The sequence below is a fragment of the Telmatherina bonti genome (genome assembly GCF_933228915.1).
Source record: "Telmatherina bonti genome assembly, chromosome: 6".
Taxonomy (NCBI): Eukaryota; Metazoa; Chordata; class Actinopteri; order Atheriniformes; family Telmatherinidae; genus Telmatherina; species Telmatherina bonti.
The window spans coordinates 7,695,309-7,709,803 of NC_136624.1; the positions used below are offsets into that span (position 1 = coordinate 7,695,309).

At 46.5% G+C, this 14,495-nt stretch overlaps 1 protein-coding gene across 1 annotated transcript in view; it reads right to left on the minus strand.

Annotated features, from left to right (window-relative positions):
• LOC306757274 (semaphorin-3F-like) overlaps nucleotides 1-13,479 on the minus strand; it is an 81,384-nt gene extending 67,905 nt beyond the window's left edge. The window contains exons 1-2 of the mRNA XM_079242278.1: nucleotides 13,219-13,479; nucleotides 11,641-11,807 (exon numbers count right to left, since the gene is read on the minus strand). Of these exons, the coding sequence (XP_079098404.1) occupies nucleotides 11,641-11,752 (112 nt within the window). The 5' untranslated portion in view covers nucleotides 11,753-11,807; nucleotides 13,219-13,479. The remainder of the gene's footprint in view (nucleotides 1-11,640; nucleotides 11,808-13,218) is intronic.
• Between the last annotated feature and the right edge of the window lie 1,016 nt (nucleotides 13,480-14,495).

Consider the following 14,495-nt stretch of genomic DNA (forward strand, 5'->3'; position numbering starts at 1 on the left):
CATCCCACCGGTGCGGAGAGGGAGGTCAGAGGGGAGAAACGGGAGGCTGGGAGGTGGTTTGCTGTGAGAGCCATGATGGAGAATCATCCACAATCTGAACCAAAACGCTGAAGCGATTCCATCTTTCTAACATCAAAGATCAAATCATATGTTGCATAAGGCCCCGTTTCTCTGAACAAAACTTCTAGCACACAAAACAGCAGGACCAGAGTGTGAAACATGGGTTTAGGTTTGAACTGGATCCAGTAACTCGTCTACGGTAATCCGCCTGGACCATTATTCTACCTGACACCCTAATCTGCCACAAGAGAAACACTAGTGCTTAAAATATACAATGTTAAACCCCAACGGCGGTGCGGGGACAAAGCCAGTCTGAGTCCTCAACCAGTTCAGCCAGTCTAAAATGCCCTGTTTTCACAGGTGAGAAGAAAGACACAAAGTCCCACAGGAAGTCTTAATTATGCCACCAAGAAAAAGGACCTGCCTTTCAGCTTGTGCTACATACCGCCGTGGTCACCGATACTGCAGCCTGAGAACGCTGCAGGATGATCTGCCAGCAGCTTCCTGAACAAAGGCCAAGGATTTGGACAAGAAGAGAACTTTTCTCAGGTTTAATAAGACGAAACGGAGCTGGTGTGATGCGACACTTTCCAGCTTCCATACTGACAGAAAAGCAAATCCAAGCAGCTGATATGATCACAACAAACAAAGCTTTGGATTTGGACTTGGTTGTAACACGCGGCTTCATCTAAAGGGACGTTGTGGAACTATTTCTGTTCTTTACTGCAATTATATGTATGTGTTATTGGTGTATTATGACTGGAAAATATATATTCAATAATCAGCAGGATCTTTTTCCACCATCTCCTCCACAAATATAGTATTTTTCAGGCCACAAGGCGCAATAGAATAGAAAGCGCAGCCTCAATTACAGTCTTTTTCTGTGCTTTAGCCATACATAAGGCGCACCACGTGATTGGCCACATGCTAAAACAAAAGTAAAACAAAGTAACAAAAGCTAAACAGCAAGTTTGGTTGAACTTATAAATTGAACATATTTAAAAATACACACATAATTTTTTATCAATCTATTATTACAAATCCATCAAAGTCTTCATCTTATGCATCTGAATAGAACAGGTGGACAATTTTGCCACCGAGCATACCGCGTTCTGTTTCGTCGTAGTCGGAGTTCCTGGGTAGCTGTTCAGCAATGATACCGGCTTCTGTGAAAGCTCGAACAGTCAAAGGAGATACATCAGCCCAGGCATCCATAATCCATTCACATATGGTGGCTTAACTCGCTCGACGCTGTCTCCCAGTCTTTGTTAAGATTTGTTCGATATCGCTCCCACAGCGCTAGCAACTCGACTTTAAACGCCCTTTTTACCCTCATGTCCAGCAGTAGAAGTTCTTTTTGTTAATCCTCCCAGAATGATGGAAAGGTCCAAATTTATTTGCTTTGCTAAATTTTTTACAGTAGATTTTGCACGTATGCGGCGTACCGGGTTTAGCTTTCCAATTCGGAGCTTTCCATCGTCAATTTTTGAGAAAATTTAAAGGCTTTTAAATGCACCTCTTTGTGCCGAAGATTCAGTAAGTCCGCTGTACTGCCGAAATCAGGCTAAAGGACTGTTTATGCTGGAACCTGAAGACATATCTGCAGACGGACAATTTTATACGTCTCCTGCGTTGGTTACGTACATAATCTGGTCTGTTTCAAGGACTAGCTTGTGTCGCTTAGCTCTGTGTCACTTGATGCAGAAAAACGAAGCAATGCCTCTGGAAACCACAGAGGGCAGTGTTGAGTTGTATAGCTGACACACAACCAGCGAAAGAAACACAGCAGAGAAGAAGAAAAACAGGAAGTAGACGACTCAGAAGAAGCTGAGAGTTTACGTGATTTCTCTCCTCTTTGTGTAGAACAGTCCAACACGCAACGGCTCTCTGGCATGGTTCTCTTTTTCCTGCTGGAGACGACTCTGCATGGACATTTACACAAACATCCAAGCTTTCTGACCTCCCTGGGTCATTACAAGCATGTGCTAGTGACGTGAATAAATGACAAAAATCATCTTTTCTGCAGCTTTGCAGTAACACACAAACGGAATAAGAAACAACTGTTGCAACGCCGCTGGATGGAAGCTGATTCACAGGCAGTTTGGCTGGTATTTTCCAATCTGGTACGTGGAGGGACTTCAGGGAGGGGGCGGGGGGGCGGCAACAGATGCAACAACAGGCCGTGAAAGATAAGACGGACAGACAACACTGACTCCTCTGTCTGAGACACTGACAGAGCCGTAACCCGACTCAGGAGGCTGTTCAACCCTCAAACAGGGAACATCACGGCCTCAACGCAGCTGATCCTTCTTCCTGCAGATCGCAGGAATCCCAAACACTCCGGTCCGCTGCTTTTTCTGCCGCTCCAACTTCCCAGGAGGAGAAATGGGAAGGAGGGAAGCATCTGACTGCACATCTAAGCTGCATTTATCAGCCTGTTTGTTGATTACAAGCAACTGCATCCAGATTTATTTAGCCAATTGAGCCCCTGTAGCCTGGTTTCAGGCAACAGGGGTTGTGACAAAAAATCTGCATATCTTTGGATTTTTAAGGGAATCGTGACCTTCTGGGAAATTCTGAAGGAGCTGAAACAGCTACTACTGCAATAAAGACCAACAACAGTCATTTTAGCCATTTTAAATGCAATGGAGCCAAAAAACGCACAATGTTTCTAATAACATAAAACCAAATTCAGGCCAATAACGTAATAAGTTACTATTGGTTGAAGCTCTCTGGCATGAAAAGAGCTTTTGAAAATGCAATAACTGCAGCTGATAATGTAATAAAGCATAAATAAGACTGGATTTCTCGGAAATACAAGGTTTTTTTAAGCAGGTTTGCGCAGTTTGCTCATTAAAAACAAATATGCTTATATGACTGGACGCTACAAAGCAGTCTTCCGCTGTATTTTACATTTTTTCTGCTAAATAATTATCAGATTACTGATGGAAACGACGGTAGCTGCAGCTATTTGGTAATTAAATGTAATCTAACCACTCTCACCTCCAGTTCCACCTGGACATGATGGTTCCCTGGAGACCTGGAAGCACTTTGTTATCGGCTAACACTTCTACGCCTGCACAAGCACGCCCAATATACCGAGCAACAACTGTCCATATGCCGGGGAAAGACAACCCAGGCACTGATCCCACTTCCTCTTTTATCAGTCACTGAGACCACCCAAGCAGTCAGAGATACGCTTTACAACCTTCCTACCATATGGCTCGAGAATCAAGCAGCGCAAAGTGCCAAGAGGTTCTATTCTATAACGCTGAAACACAAGGACTCCGTTCATGGAGCATCATAAAGAAAGGCTTGTGTTCACCTAAAGGCAGAGAGAGACTAAACCAGATCCTCCAGGAGCAGCAGCCTCGGCGGTGGGAGGTGCAGACGGTTCTAACGGTTGGCCATGAGACGACACCCTGCCCGGGGAGTTTTATCCCCCGAAACAAACCGGCACCATTGGAGACGATAAGAGGCGACAAACGATTCAGTGCCCAAATCTTTAAGGAACATACCACCACTCCCACACAGACGTGAGGGACAGAATAACGGCCATTTCTGCTCCCTTATGTACGTAAACCGCAACGTTGCCATTGGGGCTGAGCGATATGACCAAAACCTCATATTCCAATTTCGCTCATTTTATATCTTCATAACGACATACATAACCATATAAAACTGTGTGTGTAATGTTGTGTCAGTCATCAGTCATGTGTTGGATGTTGTTTGGCAACGGCAGCAGTGATCTCCTTCCATCTGGGGGAACTAGCGCCGTATGACGTTTTACAGGTAAATACCTGTTGCACCGTTTTCGTCTGGAGTTTATTATGAGCTTTTGACTCTACTTGACGCTGCTTTTGCTCGTTGACTAATTTTTATCCTGATTCCTGCACAGGTGATAAAATGAGTTAGTTGTGGTGGAGTCTGTTGTTGGGACTGCGAGCTAGTCTGTTGTCGGTTCCAAGTCGGTCTTTTTATTTCCAAACTGCATCCATGTGACAGAAATTTCCCTCTTTTATGAACAAGCTCATCAGTTTGGGTTGGCTGGTCATCTTTTAGTGAATTATGCTTCCGTCTTCCTCCATGTTTGTTTATATATTGCAGCGTGCCGTAAAGTGCATCTTGACGTAAAATACTGCAGTAAAGCACCTTATCGTGGTGTAAATGATAGAGCCTCATATGAAACAATAGACATTTTCTATCGTCCAGACGATATATATAGTCATATCGCCCAGTCCTAGTTGCCATATGGCGCCGTCCTCATACTTCCATGTGTCTTTTACGTTGCCATTTTCTTCTTCTCTGGTTTGTTTCTTCCTCTGGTTGTGTTAGCAATATGTCCCAAAACTGCCTCCAGGATTTCCAGTGGTGTTGCTGTTTTTGATTGATAGCTAAACAAACCAAATTGCGTACGTTACCGTCTGTCCGTCTGCCTCGCCGTATCTGCGTCCAGCATAAATGAGCCTTTAACGTCCCGCTCTAAGTCCATTCAGATGAGCTGCTCTGGTTACACACGCAGCCATGCGTTTCATCACAATGGCTTTTAATTACTGATGGGAGCTAGGAGCTTTCAAAGTCATTTCTGTCCCCGCAAGCCGAGAAAAATCCTGCAGATGTGCATTTTTAGACTAATCTTCAGTGATCAATAAAGCATTCCCATCCAGATAACTTACTTACTGGTGTGGAAATAAAATGTAATCAGAATCCTATCAGTCTCCCAGCAAACAAGGGGCAGAGTTGAGGTTTCTGGGGCTCAGAGACAGACAGATAATCAATCCTGATTACTGACCTGTCGGTCTGAAGCAACTGGACTGTGCAGCCATTACCTCCGACTGACCAGATAACAGCTGCAGCTTGATCTGAGCTCAGAATTCCCAGATTGTCACATTTATTTTACCTGAAAATATCCCACAACAGCCAATTAGTTTTATACACATATCAGGTAGGAAAAGCAGCTTAACAGTCTCCCTGCAGGTTAACTATCACCCTGTATGTTAACTATCACCCTGTAGGTTAACCGTCACCCCGCAGGTTAACTATCACCCCGTAGGTTAACTATCACCCCGTAGGTTAACCGTTACCCCGCAGGTTAACTGTCACCCCACAGGTAAACTATCCCACTGCAGGTTAACCGTCACCCCGTAGGTTAACTGTCACCCCGTAGGTTAACAGTTACCCCGCAGGTTAACTATCACCCTGTAGGTTAACCGTTACCCCGCAGGTTAACTATCACCCCGTAGGTTAAGTATCACCCCGTAGGTTAAGTATCACCCTGCAGGTTAACAGTCACCCCGCAGGTTAACTATCACCCCGTAGGTTAACTATCACCCCGCAAGTTAACTGTCACCCTGCAGGTTAAGTATCACCCTGCAGGTTAACCGTCACCCCGCAGGTTAACTATCACCCCGCAAGTTAACTGTCACCCTGCAGGTTAACTATCACCCTGCAGGTTAACCGTCACCCCGCAGGTTAACTATCACCCCGCAGGTTAACTGCCACCCCGCAAGTTAACCGTCACCCTGCAGGTTAACTGTCACCCCGCAGGTTAACTATCACCCCGTAGGTTAACTATCACCCCGCAAGTTAACCGTCACCCGGAGGTTAACTATCACCCCGTAGGTTAACCGTTACCCTGCAGGTTAACTATCACCACGCAGGTTAACTATCCCACTGCAGGTTAACCGTCACCCCGTAGGTTAACAGTTACCCCATAGGTTAACTATCACCCCGTAGGTTAACCGTTACCCCGCAGGTTAACTGTCACCCCGTAGGTTAACTATCAACCCGCAAGTTAACTGTCACCCTGCAGGTTAACTATCACCCCGCAGGTTAACTATCACCCCGTAGGTTAAGTATCACCCTGCAGGTTAACCGTCACCCCGCAGGTTAACTATCACCCCGTAGGTTAACTATCACCCCGCAAGTTAACTATCACCCTGCAGGTTAACTATCACCCCGTAGGTTAACCGTCACCCCGCAGGTTAACTATCACCCCGTAGGTTAACTATCACCCCGCAAGTTAACTGTCACCCTGCAGGTTAACTATCACCCTGCAGGTTAACTATCACCCCGCAGGTTAACTGCCACCCTGCAGGTTAACTGCCACCCCGCAAGTTAACCGTCACCCTGCAGGTTAACTGTCACCCCGCAGGTTAACTATCACCCCGTAGGTTAACTATCACCCCGCAAGTTAACCGTCACCCGGAGGTTAACTATCACCCCGTAGGTTAACTGTCACCCTGCAGGTTAACAGTCAACCCACAGGTTAACCATCACCCCATAGGTTAACTATCACCCCGTAGGTTAACTATCACCCTGCAGGTTAACCGTCCCCCCGCAGGTTAACTGCCACCCCGCAGGTTAACCGTCACCCTGCAGGTTAACGGTCACCCCGCAGGTTAACTATCACCCTGCAGGTTAACCGTCCCCCCGCAGGTTAACTGCCACCCCGCAGGTTAACTATCACCCTGCAGGTTAACCATTACCATGCAGGTTATTCTTCACCTGGCTGGTTAACCATAACCCTGCAGGTTAACCACCACCCGGCTGGTTAAGCATAACCCTGCACGTTAACCGCCACCCGGCTGGTTAAGCATAACCCTGCAGGTTAACCACCACCCGGCTGGTTAACTATCATCCCGCAGGTTAACCGTCACCCCGCAGGTTAACTATCACCCTACAGGTAAACTATCATTGTATAAGTAAACCACTGGCCTGCAGGTTAACCACCACCCGGCTGGTTAAGCATAACCCTGCAGGTTAACCACCACCCGGCTGGTTAACTATCATCCCGCAGGTTAACCGTCACCCCGCAGGTTAACTATCACCCTACAGGTAAACTATCATTGTATAAGTAAACCACTGGCCTGCAGGTTAACCACCACCCGGCTGGTTAAGCATAACCCTGCAGGTTAACCGCCACCCGGCTGGTTAAGCATAACCCTGCAGGTTAACCCCCACTGCGCTCTGCATGACGTCTCTCCGCCTGCTGACACACAGCGGAGTTTTCCTGTGAATAAATCTGGTTTTGGCTGCTGTAGAGACCAGCTGAGGTCTGGGACGCGGCCACAGGAATGCTGCTTTTCAAAGCTTTCAGTCATTCTTCTCCCACTGTGGGGAAATGCGGCTCAGTCTTCACAAGCAGTAATTACAGATCACAGCCCCACATCAGCGGCGGGGCCAGACTGCCAGGTCGGAGGTTTCACAGCTTCTACATGCTGAAATATCACAGCTAGAACGAAGACGTGCCGGTGTGCTAAATCCACCAGAACTACACAAACCACTCACACACATGTTGGGAAATGATCGAAAAAGCAATAAAAACTCAAATCAGTCATTTGTAAATTTATCTGGACAGATCTAATAGAGACGAGTCCAAAGAGCTGAAGACAGTTTCATTTCAATACAGCAGCGCGTAGAAAATATTCTAAAGAAGAAGAGATGGCTTTAGAAAAAGCCAAACTGTTGAAACCCTGTTTTGAAAACCTATTTTCAAAACAGGGTGTCAAGATTGGATATTAATGGAACATCCACCCAAAACTAAGGTCTTTCCAAGCCAGGATTGGTCACCACTCTGCATCAAACTGTTAAGTTATAAAATAAAATAAAATTAAAAAAAAAAGATAAAATATAATAAAAACAAAATAAAATCAAACAAGATAAAAAAAAATAAAACAAAAATAAAAATAAAAAATGAAAATAAAATAAATAAAAAAATTCTCTATGCAAGACTAAAAAGGAGTTTAAGGAGCAAATTGTGAAAAGGGAGTCTCAGCGTTTAAAGATCAATAGTAAAAATCAAACCAAACCAAAAAGCAAAGAGTCTTGAAACATGCATTTAACAGGAAACCGTCATTCCTCTGCCGTCCATCATAGTTCCATGGATCTGAGAATCCCCTGGAAAACCATTTTCCCAGCTATGAATGACAATAATAACATACTTCCAAGTTTATAATAAACATAACTACATTATAAGTTTAATACATCTCTTAACAAAGGTATCTAACAGGTATCTGATCCCTGAACCTCAGGTATCAGGATCTGTACTTGGTATCAGTGAATATGAAAACTCACCAAGAGCAAAATGAGAGGCTGAGCTGGAAGGTTTCATAATCAAGCTTGCATGGAGAGGTAGATTTGTTTAAAAAAAAAAAAAAAAAGAAAGAAATCTGCATGAAAAGAAAGAAAACAGACAAAGTCAGTTCAATCCTGAGTAAACATTCAAGGCTCGGGCCTCATAATGCGAGCTGTCAGAGGCAATCAGGTCAACAGGGGACTAATGCAACCCTGAGCTCCAATGTTTACCTGCAGAAGGAGAAGGAAAAAAGCTCCAACTGGCTTGTGAGCAACAGTAACACCAGTTTAAACATTTACTGGAGTGGCAGTAAAAAGGGCAAACCCAGAGCTGATACAGATTTATCAACAACTACCCCCCCCGGAGGGTTGAATTCTAAATCATATTTCATGGCTTTTATTCTCCTCTGAGGTTAGATTTCACATTTTTAAGACCAAACGCAGAAATAAACTTGTGAAAAACAACTGCGGTGCAACAGCGTCCAGCTCGTACTGGAATGCCTGGCATTTAAAGCCCAAAGGGGAGTTTCTAACCCTCCACGCTGCCGCCCAAACACACACACACACACACACACACCCCCATACCGACCGGAGACTGTGCAAAGGAGTAAAAATAGTCGGCATGCAGATGAGAAATATTTAGAATGAGGAGCCAAAGCTGCTTTCTGTGTCCGCCACCTGCACTGCCTGCAGTGTGCCGGAGAATCGTAGCGGAGCTGACCCACATTCTGGTGTCATCCCGCTGGATTTGGCCTCACACACCGGGGGGGGGGAGGAGGAGGAGGAACGAGCGTGCCGTAATTCTGATGATGGCATGTAAAGGACTTCTGCTTTGTGCCGACGCACCATAATGCCGTCGCTGTGGTCATCAGAGGAGGCGTTTCAAATTTCATCAACTGCAGAAAGCTTTTAATTGGCCGGTTTGCACGGCTCCGCCCACCGCTTTTCAGAGCCAATGTTTACAGTTTTTGCTCCGTTTACTCTGAACAGAGTGTGACAAAGTAGCTACACCTTCCACGTAAACCGAACCGCAGAGCGGACGTCGGGTCGTCGCTTCACAGTCCAGCCAGAGGCTCACCTGTAGATCTGGATCTGCATGAGGTCACATAAAACTTCTGTTTTCTCTGCATCGCCGTGTGATCCAGCAGGAATGCGAAGAAAACAGAGCGCGCACATGTAAATCAGCCGACCCTGGAAGAGGGTTCCTGCCCCTCGCAGGACTCCGGAGTCCTGAGAGGCCGAGCGGCCCGACGAGCCTTTCACATGTTAATGGACTCTTTCGTCTCGCTGACGGGCAGCTTCACAGAAACGCAGCGATCTGGTGCCACTAAATGTGTGGAGAACTAAATCAAGAGTGATGTCTTTACTGTGCTAAGACTCCGATCCACTGTACAGTACATTTACATGGCTCCGACGGGGGTGAGGGGGCGAATAAACCCGCCAGACGTTTCCAGGCAATGGAAACAACACACATTAATATAACAGCTATCGCTGCTAAAGATCTTCATGCAGAAGAAAAAAGCTGCAACTTCGTCCTCAGCAGCATCAGGAGGGACGGCGTTAAGGCCCGTTTCTAATGGACACAGAAGACGGACGGACAGTTCCGTACGTCTGCTGGTACATACAGAACTTGGTCCGTTTTCCTGGAGAGTAGCTGTCATTTAAAACCAGAGCAATACCGCCAGAAACCAGGAGGGGCAGCGTTGAGCTGTACAGTTGAACACAACCAGAGAGCGAAAAAAACCAGAGAAGAAGAGGAACAGGAAGAAGCAGCAGAAACCACCAAATCCAACCAAACATGGAAAAAAAAACAGTTTTCTTCTTCTGGTGCATTACCGCGATCAGCCAATATCCCCGGTTATTGGGGCGGGGCTGGATAATGGGCGGAGTTGGATGTCAAATGGGCGTGGCTAGACGGGCAATAGCTGTTAGCGGTTAGGGTTAGCAATGGCCACCAATCACCAATTGTTGAGGGGGCGTGGTTTAGACATCCAGCCCCGTCTCATTTTCCAGTCTACAGCCAAGATCCTGGTGTCTGAACTCAGCGCTGCCCACTAGTGGACAAACTGACTCGCAACCATGGCAACGTATAATGGATGCTTGAAGACAGATGTATAAAATCATTTTACGTCCTCGTTTATGTACGCAATGGAGCAGAAATGGACCTTTAAATGTCACGTTGCTTCTCTCCTTCCAGACATGCAGCTGCTTGTTGTTAAACAACAAGTCGCCGCCCCCCCCACCAGCGTTTCCCCGCCACTCACCAGCACAGAAGACGAGATAAGCCTGAACAAAGTCTACCTCCAAGTTTCATCTGCAGCTCTTTGCAAACAGTAAAATCTGTGTTTTCAGCTGTGTGTGTGTTCTGTATGCAGACAACAGCAAAGTCATTAGCTCTTCTGATTTCCTCTACCTGCTTTAATAGGGGAGGGAGGGCCTCCCAGATGGAGGTCACGGTTCTTAACCTCGCTCCTGGGCTACTGAGTTAATCAGTTGGGAGCATGTGCTTAGTTCAACATCAGCGTTGGCTTTTTTTCAGGGTTTGACCTGCAGCCATTAAAACAACAACGAGGATAAAAATTCCTTCTGCAGGTTTTTCTCTGAGCTGCTCTTCACGCTGAAAACAGACAAAACGCAGCGAGCGCCGAGGTAACGGCCTGCACGGGCCTCTCAAAAAGCAATTAAGGCAGAGCGAGTCACAATATTGAATGTGTGTGTGTGTGTGCGTGTGCATTCCTCTGGGAGAGGCAGCAGCAGACTGTGAAATTCGTTTTGACTAGAGAGGCAAACACACACAGGTAAGCAGCTTCTTTCCTCATCAGAAGTGCTTCGCTCTCCACCTGCAGCCTGACAGCTTCTAGATTCACACGACTTCTCCCGAATCCGCACGCCGTCGCTCTAAAACGAGAAGTGCAGATCTGCGGACGTGAACTGCCTGATGAGTTAAATCCCACCGGATTAAAGCGGGCCGACGCCACCGGCAGCCAGCAGCGCCAGTCGGCAAGCAGGAAGCAAAGCAAACATCCCTCTGGATGCTAATCAGAGGCTGGATCTGGGGGCCCGATGGGCCCCGGGGACGCCGCTCTGCTCGCCTGATCTGGTCGTGCAACAACCACACGGCTCCAACACGCTCCCCATCATCCGTGTTCTGGTGTCAATAATCCACTTCAATCAATAATCCTGCAGTTGGGTTTCTGCTGGCGCGGTGAAGGCCGAAGGAAGCATCTGGGACGAGGAAGAGGAGGATGAGGAGGATGAGGAGGATGAGGAGGAAGATGTAGAGGTTGATGAGGAAGAGGAAGAGGGCACGATCTGATTGCTGTCTTCTGAGTTTGGTTCAGGTAATGCCGACAGTTCCAACCATACGGCATCCTTCGGCGCTCCATCACCATGGCAACCGTTAAACAACCCGCCACGCCATCAGCAGCAGGCGGTCCGAGAGACCCTCGCCGACCACAGACGTGGAGATAAAACGCCAGCGGCGAGGAGGAAGAAGATTCTTACCTTTGAAGGAGATGAAGACTCGGGGAGCAGCGAGGGGGTCGTTGCTGACTGGGTTCCCAGCAGCGAGGCTGCAGATCGCCATGACGGCGTGGAGCGTCCAGAGAGCGTCCATCTGCACGGCAGACCAGCGTCCAATAGCAGCGCAGACGCTTTCACTTCCTGTTTATCTGCAGGAGAAGAAACATCTGTCAGTTTCACACCAGCGGTTCCTAAACATGTTCAGACTCGACCCCCATATCACACACGCCCCCCAGTTAGGGAACCCCTGATTCACACAACGTCTTGAACCAGTGACCCCCAGTGGTCCCAACGACGCCCGTCTTTCTGAACCAACGCCGTTTGTGGTAAAAATGAAACGTCGGCGACTCTCCTCGCCACATTCAGACCACATTCCTGCTAGGTGACGACACGTGTGTGTGTGTGTGTGTGTGTGCTCTGATCTGTAATTACACGCCCCCCCCCCTCTCCTCCATCACATTGATTCTAAACTGGTGGGCCCCGACCCCAAAGTGGGTCGCAGACCCATCTTCACTGGGTCGAGGCTTACATCCAGTTCTGCTGTTTGCTCCTCCAGACCAGCGTCCAGCATGTCAGGCTGTCAGCATCTCGGCAACGTCGTATTAAAGTCGGACTCCATATCTGTTGTTTTAAACTACGTCTCATTTGTTTCACTTTTTTAATTTCATGTTTGTTCTTTTCTGTCCAATCAGAGGCTTAAACATGAAATAAATTGGAAAAGTTGACTACTTTAGGATCACGGCTTGGTGGAGGGTCTCCAGACCGACCAGTTGAAGACCTCAGGTACGAACATGTGATCATTAAACGTACTCCAGCTTCCTTCAGGTCCCTGGCTGGATGTTTGGAGACCCTGAAGCCCCATTTATGAGCATGTTGCAGCTGTTTAAACCTCAAGCTGTTTACTGATCATTTGTTAAGCATCCAGCTGTTTATCCTGAGACAGCGGCCAAGTCCTTCACACAAGCACATGAAACCAAACAAGCCGCAACTCACAGACATACAGGATTGTGAAACACACATTAAGCCTCACAGGGAGGAGATGCATTCAGCCTGAAAGTTAACAGGGAGTACCTGACCTCATCACATTTACCCAAGCAGCCTGAACACGCCACAGAGGCTGTGAAGCACGCGGGGGATAAACTTCCATCTATTTGTCTTCATAAATATTTGCTTTTTACAACAAATAAGATCTTTTAAAAGTGTCAAAGTGACGCGTGGAAATGTGGAGTTTAACACAAAACCTTGAAAAAACGCAGAACATGTCAGTGTTGCTGAGACTTTAATCCAACAGCCTGGCAGTCTTGGCTTCACACAGAAGACAGAACTGTAAACAGTCTGGGGTGATATTCCTGCATTTCACTCCTCACGCGCACAAAGAGCCGGAGCGGATCGATCAGAACCTGATCAGACTCAAGTCTTGTGGTGAAACAAGAAGAAGCGGACTGGAATTTACAGAGCTTGACATTAAAAAGCTTCCAGAGGAAGACAGAAAGAAGGTTTTTATTCTGTTAAATTCTAACTAAACCAATAAAGAAGCAGAAAGAATTAAATGAGCCTCACCGGATTGTTCCCGCTGCGAGTCTCAGAAGCACCAAATCCCCGCAGATCGATCACTAATCTGTCCAACTTCCAATCAGTTCCAGCAGAAAATCTGCGGTCAGGGTGGGGTGCAGGGGGTCGTCTGTACCTGGGCGCGCCGCGTGCGCCTCGGCGTGCCTCAGTGTGCGCGTGGGGTTTCCACTCAACTGTGAGGAAATGAATAGACGTCCCTCTAGTTCAACACGGTGCGCGAGCGCGTGGAGCGTCAGCGCGGTTCCCGCACGAGCGCAGACAGCATCTCGAGGGGTAAAAAGATTTTTCAAAAAATCAGAAACATGAAGAAGAAGAAGAGGAAGAGGAAGAAGAAGAGGAAGATCCCGCACGGCGTCAAGGGGTCCGAGCGCGAGACGGAAAGTTGGAGGTCCGGACTGAAGCAGGGAGGACGTCAGCAGGTGGATGGAGACCAGTTTCCCTAAACACACCCACAGGGCGGGCAGGGGGGGGGGGCATGACTTCATCACCATCATCATCATCATAACAACAACAACAATAATAATAATAACGTAGAAATTTTTTTGCGTTAACTTTTACGTTTTGGTTGAAACGTTTTTCCTTTTATAATTTTGTTTGTTTGTTTTTTCCAGCTGTTTCTCACTGGTTTGTAAAACATTTATGAGCAGAAAGTGATGTTTTATAGGACTTTAATCTTTAATCGCTTAAATCATGATTAAACTTAAATTGGATAATCCCTGCATTTTTGAAGCGCCTGCAAATTAAATTAGAGTAAATGAGATTTAATGCGTTTCTGATGCATGCAGTTTCAAAGACATGTTGTATCATTTTGAAGTACATAAAAAACGCTATTTAACGCAACCTGATGCTTGTCTTCTGCCCCCTGGTGGACACCTTTAGTACTACAATAAATCTGATAAATGGAAGATAAACACTTTTTTTTTAAAAAAAAAAAAAGTCAAATAAAGACTTCAGGCTACAAAGGGCTTTGCGCTGTAAAAGGTTAAATATGATTCTGTTTAAAGATTAATCTGCTGACGTGACGGAAATGATTAATGATCAGACGACGAAATTCCAGCTCATTTTGCTGTTTTGTTCTTGGAACCACTTGCTTGGAGGAGTACTTTGTGTTTTATTGTCAGCTTGGAAAACGTTCTTTGGCTTTATCATTAGAGACATTTATCTCCAAATCGATGATATAATGATATGGTTTTGTCATATTTAATGAGTCACGCTTGTGTCTGAACCCAGCAAGATCATGAGGACCTGCAAAAGAAAGCATGCAA